This window comes from Atta cephalotes (assembly GCF_000143395.1).
Source record: "Atta cephalotes unplaced genomic scaffold scaffold00006, whole genome shotgun sequence".
Classification (NCBI taxonomy): Eukaryota; Metazoa; Arthropoda; class Insecta; order Hymenoptera; family Formicidae; genus Atta; species Atta cephalotes.
This window is the reverse complement of record NW_012130070.1, coordinates 5,685,642-5,699,160: the sequence shown is the minus strand read 5'-3', so window position 1 is coordinate 5,699,160 and position 13,519 is coordinate 5,685,642. Positions and strand designations below refer to the sequence as shown.

Here is a 13,519-nt window from a genome sequence, read left to right as displayed (position 1 = left end):
GAGAGAGAGAGAGACTGAAACTTCAAGAAACAAAAAGTAGTGAGAGCTATTGCGGTTGTAGAAGCACGATTATTTTGCATTAATTAATAAAACTATTTATCAATCGAGATGTCAAATTACAAAACCTTTTTTTACATATCATATTACAGTATTTAATTTTTTCGCAACTTTTTTTGGTATTTAGTATATGGTTTTTCAGATATTCAAGCAGATAATATTCGATAATGAAATATAACTATACGTTGAAAAATTTGGAAAAAATTGCATACGTAATAAGTAATTGAAAAATTTGTATTTCGATTGCCTTTTTACTTTCGAGTTTTACTTTCGAAACGAAATTTGCGAATATACCTGTATCCTATAAGGAAATTCTCTGAAATAATAATCCTCGCGGTCGTAAAAGGCGATCGAGTAGGAATCTTCCTTGGAAAGTTTGCGTCGATCGAGGCCTTCCTTAAGGTTCGTAAGTCCGTAAAGTGCGCCGACAAGATAGCATATGAAAATGAGGATGATAATCGCTTTCACAGGGCCATAATTCAGCGCAGCTGCCAAATAATCGCGGAACCAAGTCATGCATCCGTGCTCAGGATTGTCGATCGGATTGTCAGGATCATCAGGATCAATCCCGCCAGAACACAACGCTCTGTACAGCCATGATCGATGAGCTGAAATAACATATGTCATTTAAAATAATTCATTTAAAAAAGATATTGTTTGTTGTAGTTCTTCGCTGATTATAAAGTACATTACATAATATAATATTGTAATCCGCGCATAAGGCTGAAGCAATATTGATGTTTTCTTTTTCGGCAGTTTGCAGTCATTGGTGTGACAATGTTTCGGAAAAAGAATACAGAGAAAGTAAACTCTTTCCTTTACATAATACCGTATGATCTAACGAATTAACGGTTTCCGAACGTAACGCATGTCTGTCCGTTGATGTAACATCGATACGTCATGCAGACGTAACGAGATTTCGAATGGTAGTGAATAACAATGACCCACAGCGAGAGAAAACAATAATAATTGTAAATTTACAAGAAAATTAGCATTTGCGAGTAATTAGAATTAGAAAATTAATAAATTGCCGAGAATTACCATCATACCATAAATAATAATAGTTTTGTAAGAAGATTTAAATACAATACGTTGTGAAATAGATAAAATTATATTTCTGTAGTTCTGTAGAAATTATATTTCTGTAACAATTGCAATACTTACTGGATTTAGATAGTGGCTGCACTTTGCAACAGATAACACTGTGCAAATTTCTTTGTTCGCAATAACCACTGATCGCCACACACCCGCTGAAGAACGTTATGTGAAACAGGAAAGTAAAAACCACTGCAAAACCTGTTAATTAATGTATATTTAATATTAATAATAAAAATTTTACGAATTCAATATACATATCAGAAAGTTATGGATAAACTTTCTAAATACTATATTATTTCTTTTCCTGTCTTATTATGTTCGTATAATTTATCTTTAATAAATATTAGCTTTTAAATAATTTGCTAATACAATTTGATTTATTCAAACAACTTGATACCTGAATAAATGCAAAAAATTTGAACCGAAGGGAAGGGCGACAAGATTCCAATGAAGAAAGATATCATATCCGTCAAGGACGTGATGGTAATGGAAACGGCAGCCTCGCTCAATGTCGCCGCCATTCTTTCGGGTACTGGTTTGGAGATACTTGTCCTTCTCCAGGCTGCTAGCATGACAAAAGTATCGTCGATCCCTATTCCTGTAATTAAAAAGGCACGATTTACACTCAATCAACAATTACAATTTCTTACAATCTGAGTTATGCAAGGGAAAAATAAACTTTAAACTTATTATTAAACTTTAAATTTATTAATAATAATTTTCTTTAGTTTCAGCATTCTTTTAAAATCTTACAATTTTTTTATAGCATAAATTCTTTCATATTACCCAATGTGTAATTTCAAGACTTAGATAGAAACTTTTAAACTTATTAATGTATATTTTTAAAAAGTAATTTTAAAAAATTTTCTTCTTTATTATTTTTTAAGTTGTACGAATTTTTCTATCGAATTTTTTACAAATTTCTCTCATGTTATCCAATATGTAATTCCGAAAGACTTCAAATTCAAATTGTTTCTTTGCATGCGATAGAATTGTTAGTTGTAAGTACTTTTCTAAGAAAAATAATATGTCTAAAGTAATAAATTTTTTAAATACAGTCAATATTTTTTAAAAATTTATCACCGCCGATTCTTCGGTTGGATGTCACGTTTGTCTTCACGTGTCACATCCAATTTCTCAGAGAACATAAATAATAATAGAAAACGTATTCTTCGTGATAAATCAAAACCGCCGGGACAATGCATTTCTCATTTGTATTGAAAGCTTCATTAAATCGATAAATTATGTAATTATTTGTGACTAATAAAGACATTATCATTTGACGTTTCTTCCATCAGAGATATTTAATTTAGTTCTATTTTATCTATTTAAAGCTTTTTATAATAAAATTATAAATATTTATAATTTATTAAGTATTTTTTTAAAGATCTCAGTGAGTTTACTTAATTTATTCAAATTTTTTAATTTTATCACAAGAAGTAAATTGATCGACTTTCGAAGATGCCAAAAATCATCTTCACTCTATTTTACTCGACTTAATTTTATTAATCGAATTAAATCAGATAATATGAAGAACTGTCTTATTTTTGGATAAAAGAGAATAATTGTCGTTTTGAGAATTGCGGTCGGTCGATTGGATCGAATAAAGCTATTATTATTGCTAAAGACTAACTTTGCTCGGCGTCGAACGCAGGCAAGCGCGACGTCGAAAGGGAAAAGACAACTTCCGCTTTTCACATAAATCATAGTTCGTTTATTTCGCTCGTATGCAGATGGTGCGAGCTACATGTTTATCAACACGTGTTTCTACAGTCGCAAGGAGATTACGGCATAGTATTGCAAAAAAGGCGAAGCTTAGGACGTTATTTTCATTACTCAACTTATGGGCCAGGTATCAATTTAAATATCGATTGTAACAAATTTTCGAGGCAATAAAGTTTACGAAGTAACGATACCGTAGCGAACGAATTACACATATAGTTGTTCCAAACTTATAACAAAAAAATCTGATGAATTTGGAATAATCTTATTTTGGTAAAATAAAATACATACAATAAAAATTTCTTCCATAAATGATTAAAAATATTATTAATTAATAATGAAGGAACTTACAGTCAAATTTTTAAAATATATTGCAACTATATTAAAATACGAAACTGCGTGTATTTTCATTAATTATTTCATACTGAAAGATTAGCTCGCTTTTTTTATAAAAATATTGTAATAATATCAATCGCAGCTCACCTATCATGAGGAATGGCGCGGCAAGATTGAGGCCGATGAAGTCGATCTCCAGGTAGATGCACAATCCAAAAGCTGCGACTGTTGCCATGGCGGCAGAGATGTTGCCCAGAAGACCAAGCCAAGGTTTGCTGCGCACCCAATCGGTCATCATGCACGTCACGACTGAGAACAGGGCCATTATAACGAACGTGCTAGTGAAATACGGCACGATTGTCTTCGTGTTGGCCTCGAGCTCCAGTTCAAGGGTCCTCGAGGCGAATCTCGCGATGCTAATATGCTTAAATGCACCTTCATCCTCGGCCTTGCCGACGACATCCAGAAAAGCCTCTTCCCAAGCAGCGCCGCTAATTTGACAAATTAAAAAAGAAATTAATTATATTGAAGAATCCTGAAGAATATATTAAAAACTCTGTCGCGTCCGTAAAACATTAGATATCAGATAGAAAAATTTAACCAGAAAATTATATAGATTTTATTGAACCTTGATTTTGTTTCTTTTCTAAAATTTAACTTCTTGAGTACTTTACGAATTAATTTCACTCGATTCACGGTTAAAATATATCCGAAACAATGGCTATATCAATATACATACTTTACCATCTTTAACGATAACAATAGGCAATCAATATAATATGGTCACGGGTGAATCAGACTCTTATTATTTGCACGGACGCCGTTGATAGCAATAGATGATTCAATTGGTGATGTCCGACTGGCGACCATGTGGTGAATTAATGAGATACCACTTACACACATAAGCATGGTTGATTATTATAAACGTTAAAAAATTTTGAATCATAATTTTTGTACACTGAAAAAAATTTATTAAAATTCCTTTGAATAGCATTAAGTAAACATTTAATTATAGTAAGTAAAAACTCAATTTTTTACTCAATAAAAAATGACAGTTAAATCAAATTGGTTTTTGTATCAGATAAATATATTTTTACATTTACTACTAAACATTTACTTAGAATTATTGAAAACAAATATTTATTCAAATATTTAATATTTTTTCCGGTGTAAAAACGCATTATACAGTTTTACGTGGCAAAAATGAACTATATAAAAATTAGATTACAAATTTTTAAATTTTCATATATTGTATCTTAATTTTATTTTAATAAGATTTTAGTTTTTCACAATAATCATATCGAGATATTGAAATTTATAGAAAATTGCTATCGGTATTATTTTTGAGCGTAACAATATAAAATTCGTGGTTTCTACAATATTCGTACGCATAAAGCATATATCTTTCATGAAATTTCGAGCACTCTCATGTCAGTAAACAACGTTACGTTTGAGGTTGCTGTTGTGTGTGATTGAAATAACTGGACCAATTCCATCAACGAGTTTCGACGTGTTTGCAAACGTGATCGGTGAACTTACATTGCATCCTGCCGTGGACTGTCGACGGTGATGAAGTAGGCGAGCTGCACCGAGGGCGCCGATTCTATGATGAAATCATTATTGACGACGCTTCCGCCGAAGAATACCGGAAACAGATGAGCGTCCCAGGTGACCGGATTGAACATCACCGGGAACGTCAGATTTAGCTCTCGCCTTTCTACTTCCCTGAAAAAAAAAAGTTTAAGGGTCCAGGTTTGAAACTCGACACGAATTAACAAACGCATTTTGAAACGCGTTCCATTTTTTCATACGTTACGGAATCGTTTATTTCTTTTCTTTCATTCGTCTCGCGTACTTTATTATGTGATGAAGATTTAGGATGTCGTTGGTGAAACACTGGTCGAGCCATCGCGCACAAATTTGGTCATACATAAATTCTTCGTCCTCGTACTTCGCCGTGACGTTCTTAACTAACCAGTCGAGCTCCCTCAGCTCCTGCCAAATCGCGCTCTTCAGCATATTAGTCCCGCCATCCTTGGGAATCACGATTACATGACCGAATCGGCCTGCAATAATCAACGGATTTAATCGATCACTAACCAAGCAGGAAAGCAAGCTATTCTTCCAGTGATAGCAAATCAGATTGGTTTCTCTATTACTTTCTCATAAAAGCGGCGAAGAAAAAAAGTTGATAGGAAATCTAATCATACAAATGTTTTGTAATGTAGATCAAGAAAGTTAAAGAAAGTTTATCTAAAATAAATATTATTTTTAAAAAATAACAATAAAAACTCTTGAGAGATTTTTAACGTTGAAAATTATGATTGCTTCAAGTATTTTAAAAGAAATGAAAAGCAAATATTAAAGGATAAAAGGATAGAATTTTTTTGGAGAATCTTATAGGCCCAAGAAGTACGTTTATCTCTATTTATGCTAATTCTCGATTGGAAGGTTTATAGACTTGTTGGATTCACAGAATTCCTTGCGGACAAAGAAATCGCAGAATAAATGATTGATGAGACTCTCACCTGGTCGTGTGATACGACCGAGATTGAATTGGTGGCTATAATTGACTTTGAAGTACTGCTCGACTATCGCTCGCTCGGTCTTGCCAGGTCCGTTGACGGGCGAAAAGAGATATTCCGGATCGATTTCGTAGTGTATCCTCTGGTAACCGGTAAAGCATATGCACGCCAACAGTATCGGTACGATTACAAAGTAACCGGGATGTCTACCGACATGGAGGCCAACTTTGTAAAACGCGCGATTTAAAAAGTCGTCGACGCACGTCAAGTGCCACATCTGAAAGCGAAAGTACGATAAATCGTTAATCATTATTCCATTTAATACATCGCTAGAAAATCAAGGATTAAGACCAAGTTAATAATATTAAATTGCAGTCGAGAATTTATAAAGAAGAAAGGATTCTTTTCTTCTTTAAAAGCTAAAGATAGATTATTTTTTTTAATTATAAGAAAAAAGAAGCTATAATCATTAATAATAATCATTAATAAATGCGTTATGATTGCTGAGTCATATATATTATTGGATTCCTGTGGCATTTTTTACGAGCTCGTGAAACAAAGGATGTATAAAAATTTATGTAAATATTTTTTCATAATTAGAAATGAAATTTAAAGATTTAACAGAATCGGAACAATAGTCGCTTCCTGTAAACGAATTCCTGTCGATTTGCAATCGATAAATCATTTATTGTATAAAAACTGTAGAAAGCGCTCTTTATTCAGATATAAGAAACGTTCCGATCTGTCCAATTAGTGTTTTGCATTTACAACACATTGCGTATGTAGATATATATACCGCGAGAAATGCAAAGTGAGTTGCTGGGCGAATTGTTATACGCAAGATTGAATCTCTTGTCGCGATTCGTTGAACGCGTAACGGGAAAAATACATCGTAACGTTTTTTCGTCTTCTCTTCTCGCTTTATTGTTAGAAAAATTTATTGTTCTCTTAAATCGGTTCGAGTGCGCCCGATAATCACGCTGTTTGCTTATTCAACGCTTCCTGTAGTTGGAACGTGTAGAAAAACTCGTCATTTACGTCATAAAGAATCATGGCTTGACTTCTTACAATGTGGTTTCACGAAAATGAGATTTCACTGAAACAAGTCAATAAAATGAGACGTTTTACTTTACAATTAATACATCAAAAATATCGTTGGTATTGGATATTATGAAATTTTTAATGAAGAGATCAAGTAAAAAATTTAAATGAAAATTTAAAGATAAACGCAAATATAAAGACACGGGATTAGAGAATTATTTATCTTCGAAGATCTCATAAAGTGTTTATTTATTTTATTTCAGATATTTCTAAAGTACTCCGGAAATATCAGAGTTTGAACTTATTTGCGGCCAGTCCGAAATTGAGATATCAATTTCAATCCCTTGGGTAAGCGATTGAAGCATCGGAGAATTCGTGCGAGGGAAACATTTAGGATTATTGTCATTGAAATCATGTAGAAAAGTGTCGTCAGACTTGACCTACATTGTTCAATATTACGTGTTTGGCGTGCTGAAAACTTAACAACATTATCATTGACTGCGTTTTATAGAAGCAAATCATTTACTAAACTACAATGCTTACTGACTTTAATCCGTATTGCTCGGTTTCCTATTTTCTTTTCTTGTATTTATCTTCTGTATCTTTTCAATCTTATTCTTTTTCATATAAGTGATATAAATAAAAAAATTATTATTTTTTTAAACAATAAAAGAAAATCGATTAAAAGAAGAAAAACTAATATATTTTTGCGAAAAAATGGCACATTTGCAACTCGTTTGCTTATATGGAAAAGTGTCATAATTTTTTAAATTATACCAGGATTGCAATGTTCAAATTTTGAAAACTTATAACATAATTTTAAAGAATACGTTATAATTTAAAATATACATGTATAACATGAAAAGAAAGTAGAGTTACAGAAATTTATTAATTAAAATACTTCCAATTAAGAATTAAAAAAAATGTTTTACGTAATTGTGAGATCTGTTAGTTTCCTATATCAATGTATATTTTATTTATACTATAACACTTTATGAAATATTTCAATTCTATAGAAAATAAATATTATATAAAGTAATAATTATTTCATGTACTTATACTTTATCTACAACAAATTTTCAATTTATCGATTTTAATTAAACAAGTTGAGCTGATCAATGTCGTAACCGATCCTTAATCGATTTTCGTTGAAACTCGTTGCTATTCATAACGTCCAATGTTCCATTAGTAATTCAATAGTGTTCCGACTGGTTTCATATTCCTATCAAATTCATATCATACGTATCAATGCTAAAATAGAAACGATTATAATAAAATCGCTCTAAGTTAATCACTGCGAAATTATATATACAATCGGATTCAAATAACAATAATAGAAATATTTTTGTCCATTATTTTGTTATCGGAATATTAAAACTAAGAAAAAAAGAGAAAGAGAGAGAAAGCAAGAGAATTCCTCCCCTTAATGAAAGTTAATGAAAGAATATGGTTGGATGGTTTTTAATCGAAAGCCCTACGATCGAAACGAGAATCATCTTTTGTTCAGACACAAAGCCTCTTTTCATGGGACGATGGTGCTCTCATAAGGGATTATGTGACATCAAAGGAGAATGAATCATCTTCGTCAGATTTTCACGCACGTTCGTCTTCTCACCTTGAAGATCCGGGATGGTTTTTAATTCATTTTGCGCATAGAAATAGATGGTAACTTGCGAAATTTAATCATGTCAATCGACTATAGACTGGAAAAAGAAGATTTTTTGTGAAAACAAATCGTTGTGTCTAGCCTGATATTTTAAATATTTTAATTAAAATATTTCTTTTTTTTTATAAGTTGTCTAAACAAAAAAGCAATTTAAATAAAGAGAATTTTCAGTTGTAAAACCTTGAATTCATCTAATTTATCGGAAGTGGGATCTTTCTAAGGCTATTTCGCGGAATTCTCGCATTGATATCGCAAATTTCTTCATGTAAATTTTCACATAAATCGATTTCCAACGAAATAAGGAGAATCATAAATCTCCACAAGAAAGCTCGGTACCAGCCTGGACCGTAGTTTTGTGACACGAAACGACATCGGCCGCGAATATAGATTCGCTGCGACTTTCTAAAACCGCTCGATTCTGCCCATAGATTTTCCTTCGCGTACATAGCCGATTAAAAAAACGTATCGCCGATAGGCAGAAGTTCGGAGGCCAGTGCCACCGGGGTACAGGTGTGTTTCGCACGGAGAAAGTCACGTTGTAGCTATTGGGTAATCCCGATCTGCCACACACTGTCCTTTCTGTCCATTTAGAGACGATTGAATAACACCGCGTAACAATTACTTTTGCTATGCCGTCTCAGGTTCACCAGTTGTATCTGCATGACGCTGACCTCATCAGCCGTTGCAGTATGGAAAAGTTTCTACATGTATTTAAATGTTTAATGTCGATTTTCTTAAATGAATGACAAAAGAAAACTATACATCTTGTATACTATTTACATATTACATCTCTTTGTCAGACGCTCCGAAGCAATTGTTTCGTAATTTTATCGAGTAATTTTATATGAATAACTTTGACCTGATCTAAATAATCAGATAGTCGTTATAATGAAAATTATTTAGACTGATGAAAAGTCATTGTCTTAAATGATGAATGTGTAATTCAAATCAGATTTTTTGTTTGAATCACTAAAAATAGAGATGAGAAAATTGAAAATTGTGTGTCTAATTAGATAAACATAATTTTTTCTTCTTTCAAAACTATATATATATTAATCATATTAAATGATAATGAAAGAAGAAAACAAAATATAATGAACTTTGTTCCACATATTGTTAATACTGGTTTTAATCGCACTAGTCTGGTACAGTTGCGTCTTATTTACTGTTATCAATATCATCGTGTCTTCATTATAAACGAGAAGGACTCTGTAGCGGAAGATCAAAGTACGCTGTTACGACAGATTATTATCTTTGGGTCACTAGGACACTCTCCGCTATCATTTTAATATTTTTACTTATAGCGATTATGAACGAAGAAAACCATTCGTTTCTAACTAAATAATATTATGGATCATATGCTGAATAATTTCCATATATAAGATATTTGCAGAATGTAAAACCTGCCGAAGTGCGTGTTAGATGTGAACAATTTGTGAAAAAAAAAGAAAGAAAACAGAATAATCTGGAAACTGGAATTTACAAACCGCATTCATATCGTATTTTTTTAAAACAGGGTTGGAAAATAGATTTGGAATACCGGGAAAAGAAAAATGTAAAAAAGTCTGGAATTTCGAAATTTGTTCGCAATTTTCTTAAATTGCTCCTATTCCTAAACAACTGTTACAATTTTTAAAATATTATATCTGATGTTTATAGTCAAATACGTTCAAAACTTGCGTACTTTATACGATTTTAATAAAATAATTAAAATTTATATTTATATTTCATTCAGTATTTTTATTTGATCCCTCTTTTTCGTCATAATTGCATCTTCTTTTTTCTAAAACTAATTTATTTTTTGCTAACTTGAATTTGTACCCAAAATTTTACTATGCTATTAAGCTTTTTTTGCGTTATCTTTAATAATATAGATTAGCTTTCCTATTCCTTAAGTCTAAATGTTAAAATTTACATATTTTATATTAATCATGGAAAATTTTCCATTTTCATTTGGAAAACCTGGAAAAGAGAATTTTAAAATTCATTTTCTGTAGCAATTCTGTAGAATCAAAAAATGTGAAGAGAATTGTGATAACTCTTTTTAAAAGACTTGAATCAAGTTTTTAAGCGTTTACTTAAGTAAAAATGGTGTCATAGACTTATAATAATGAACTAAGAAAATAAGAAATAAGAAAATAAAGAAAATATATTATATAATGCAAATTGATGAAGAAATTTGCATGATCAATTTATTATCGAGACGTCAAGTATTTTAATCCTTCAAAGAAAATAACATCTGGGATTTGCGTAAAAAGATGCTTTGAAGATTATAATATCACAACAACGTAGATAAAAACGAACGAAATTAAAAATTTTGTCATATCATGTTTAAGAACGATGTTCTAAAGCAAAACCGTGACAAGTCAAACGAATGGTATGAGAATAATCTGTATAATCAAGATTAAATTTAAGATAAATATTAAGCTTGTCAAGATCTCGAAAAATATGTTTTGACATGTTTTATTACAAGTTTATTTCTTTTATATTTAGAAAAAGTATTTCTAGAACTTTCGGTAATTATCGAAATTTAAAACGATTAAATGATTAATAATCCTGAATCTAATCTGGCAATTAAAGATATAAAATTCGTGTTATAACGATTCGCTCGCAGAATTCTGATTCTGTTCAATTTCACCGAGCGCGTCCTCGGGGTTTCCTGATTCGTAAAATATCGCACGTAATAACTTTCATTGAAAAACAAACCGAATGACATTATTAACACATATTGACATTATTAATTTACTGGGGCGACGTTAAATGATTGCTGGGAGAAAATTATTTTAACAATAAAATTAACAATAAAATAAATCATATTTATTATTAAACATGTCATTTTCCAACATTTATTAGTCATAAATATGACAGCAGTAATATTCATTGATAATCATTGTTACTCCTTGAGTTTCGTAATCAGCTTCGCGCTTAATAAAACCGACTTTCCACTTGCATCGCCTTCTAATATTACTATAATAATAGCCGATGGACTCAGTGGGAATGAAATTACACGGATAAAAAACTCGCGGCAACACAGGGAAAGTATATTCAAGCGTAAGAATGATTACTTCCTGGAGACTAGCTCGAATTAGTGAAGTATGCTCAAGTAACTGAAAGTGAGTCGATGAATGAGTTTTTAATTTAAGATACGATTCATCCTCCATTCGCTCTCGCTGTAGTATTGATTTTGAGCCGCTGATGTTCGTTACAATTGACGTGACCATGGCTGCATGTCCTTCTTTTGCCACGAATATTATTACTGTTGTCAAAATATGAATTGCAGACAGCTGAGGAAAATTGAATGCCAATCAAAACCTTTAACGACGATAAAGTACACACTCGGGCCATTGTGCGATTGAAATATTACGCGATCGTTACGTCATTATTCGTTACCATTTATTTAAACCATTTTATATCGTTTACGTCCACCTCGTTAGTCACTTGCGGGAAACGATTTATTTGGAACATTCGTGTTTGAAAGTAACATCTAGGATTTGCGCAAATGTCGTGCAATTAGCGACGCGTACCGAGACTGAGCGCGCATATTTAATACGCGACACTCATTGTGTCGCAATTTTTTTTCCGCGACTTTAATAGATATGATTTTGCGTGATTTTCGCCAAGAGAAGAATTTATTGATTATCACCGAATCCTGTGACTGGTGAACGTACAATATTATGATTAACATTGCAATTTGCATGGTTCGAAATCATTATACTATATAATAACTAATAACACTGTTATTTGCCGACAACATTCTCGTTTGTCGCAACCACGATGCCAATTAGCAACCACGACCTCCCTTGTCCTTTCGTAAAATACCTTTCACGTATACTTTACGCATTCGTGGCCTATTGCACGCAGGTGTATAAATGCCTACGCACGTGCTTAAGAACAGACGTGCGACGCACGCCCGATTCTTCTTTGCCGTTAACGATAAGCAAGTGCAGCATGTCGATGTGAAAGTATGCCGTGACTAAGGAGAGATTTTTTCATTTCGCATTATTGTGGCGCTTTCGTTCTTTTCGCGGCACCTCGGTACGCGGCCCTTTCTAAACATATCTTTCTACCCTTCCAAACATTTTCCCGATCATGTTTCTTTCTCTTCTCTTTTCTATTTTGCGAAGTGCATCCCTCTCGTCAAAACGTGTCTTTTATTCTCACAAAGATTTATATTTGTCTTGTGTGGACGGAAAATCCACTATTCACTAGATAATGAATAGTGAATTTTTTGTCTTTTATCACATGGTTACACAATTTTGTTGAAATATCTGAAAATTTAGTTAAATATAGATCTGAAATTTAATTTTGTTAGAATATCAAAATAATTACATAGGACGCTCAAGCATAATGAGCAAAGCTGCAAAAAGTGTGGACGTTCTAGCAACCAGCTTTAACGTCCTACATAATTACTTTTTGTCCCAACCAAATTATTTTTAAATCTCTGTATCTAACTAAATTTTTTAATATTCTAAAAAATACTAGTGTGGATTTAATATCATGCGATGTTGATGTTAATCAGACCGTTTACTATATAGATATCAAGCATATATTTTATATTGTTTGTTAATATTAATACCAATATGATGTGGATTAATGCCATAAATGATTGTTTTTAGATCATGATGGTATTGATATGAACAGGGATTAAATCCATATTATGGTAAAAACAATAAGAATTCTTATTGAAAATTCAACAATAAAAAATAGAAGTGATGATCATAACGATCAAAGTTAGATCTTTAATGCTTAAATAATTCAATCTGAATTACTATATAATACAATAATATGTATATGTATATATACCATATTTGTAGCCTAAAAATTTAAGATGGAAACTCATATGGAATACAAGATTCGAGTTCGACGTTCGACTCTCGGCCAAGGTAATATTTTTCGCAATAAATTTATTTATAGTTTTTCAGCATATTTATTAACATCTAATTAATGCAAATTAACATCTATAATACTAACATTCTGATAGGATGCCTGATTGTATATCAAATTATTAAAATTACTTGTCAATTTAATTCGTGATATTATTAGTAGTATAATTGTGTTTATAAGTCCGAAAAAT

At 31.8% G+C, this 13,519-nt stretch overlaps 1 protein-coding gene across 1 annotated transcript in view; it reads right to left on the bottom strand.

The window, feature by feature from the left end:
* The window catches only part of LOC105626765 (patched domain-containing protein 3), a 28,154-nt gene that overhangs the window by 3,520 nt on the left and 11,115 nt on the right, over positions 1–13,519 (bottom strand). The window contains exons 2-8 of the mRNA XM_012208061.1: positions 5,742–6,015; positions 5,069–5,279; positions 4,753–4,938; positions 3,361–3,704; positions 1,553–1,753; positions 1,222–1,353; positions 352–665 (exon numbers count right to left, since the gene is read on the bottom strand). Coding sequence (XP_012063451.1) covers positions 352–665; positions 1,222–1,353; positions 1,553–1,753; positions 3,361–3,704; positions 4,753–4,938; positions 5,069–5,279; positions 5,742–6,015 — 1,662 coding nt within the window. The remainder of the gene's footprint in view (positions 1–351; positions 666–1,221; positions 1,354–1,552; positions 1,754–3,360; positions 3,705–4,752; positions 4,939–5,068; positions 5,280–5,741; positions 6,016–13,519) is intronic.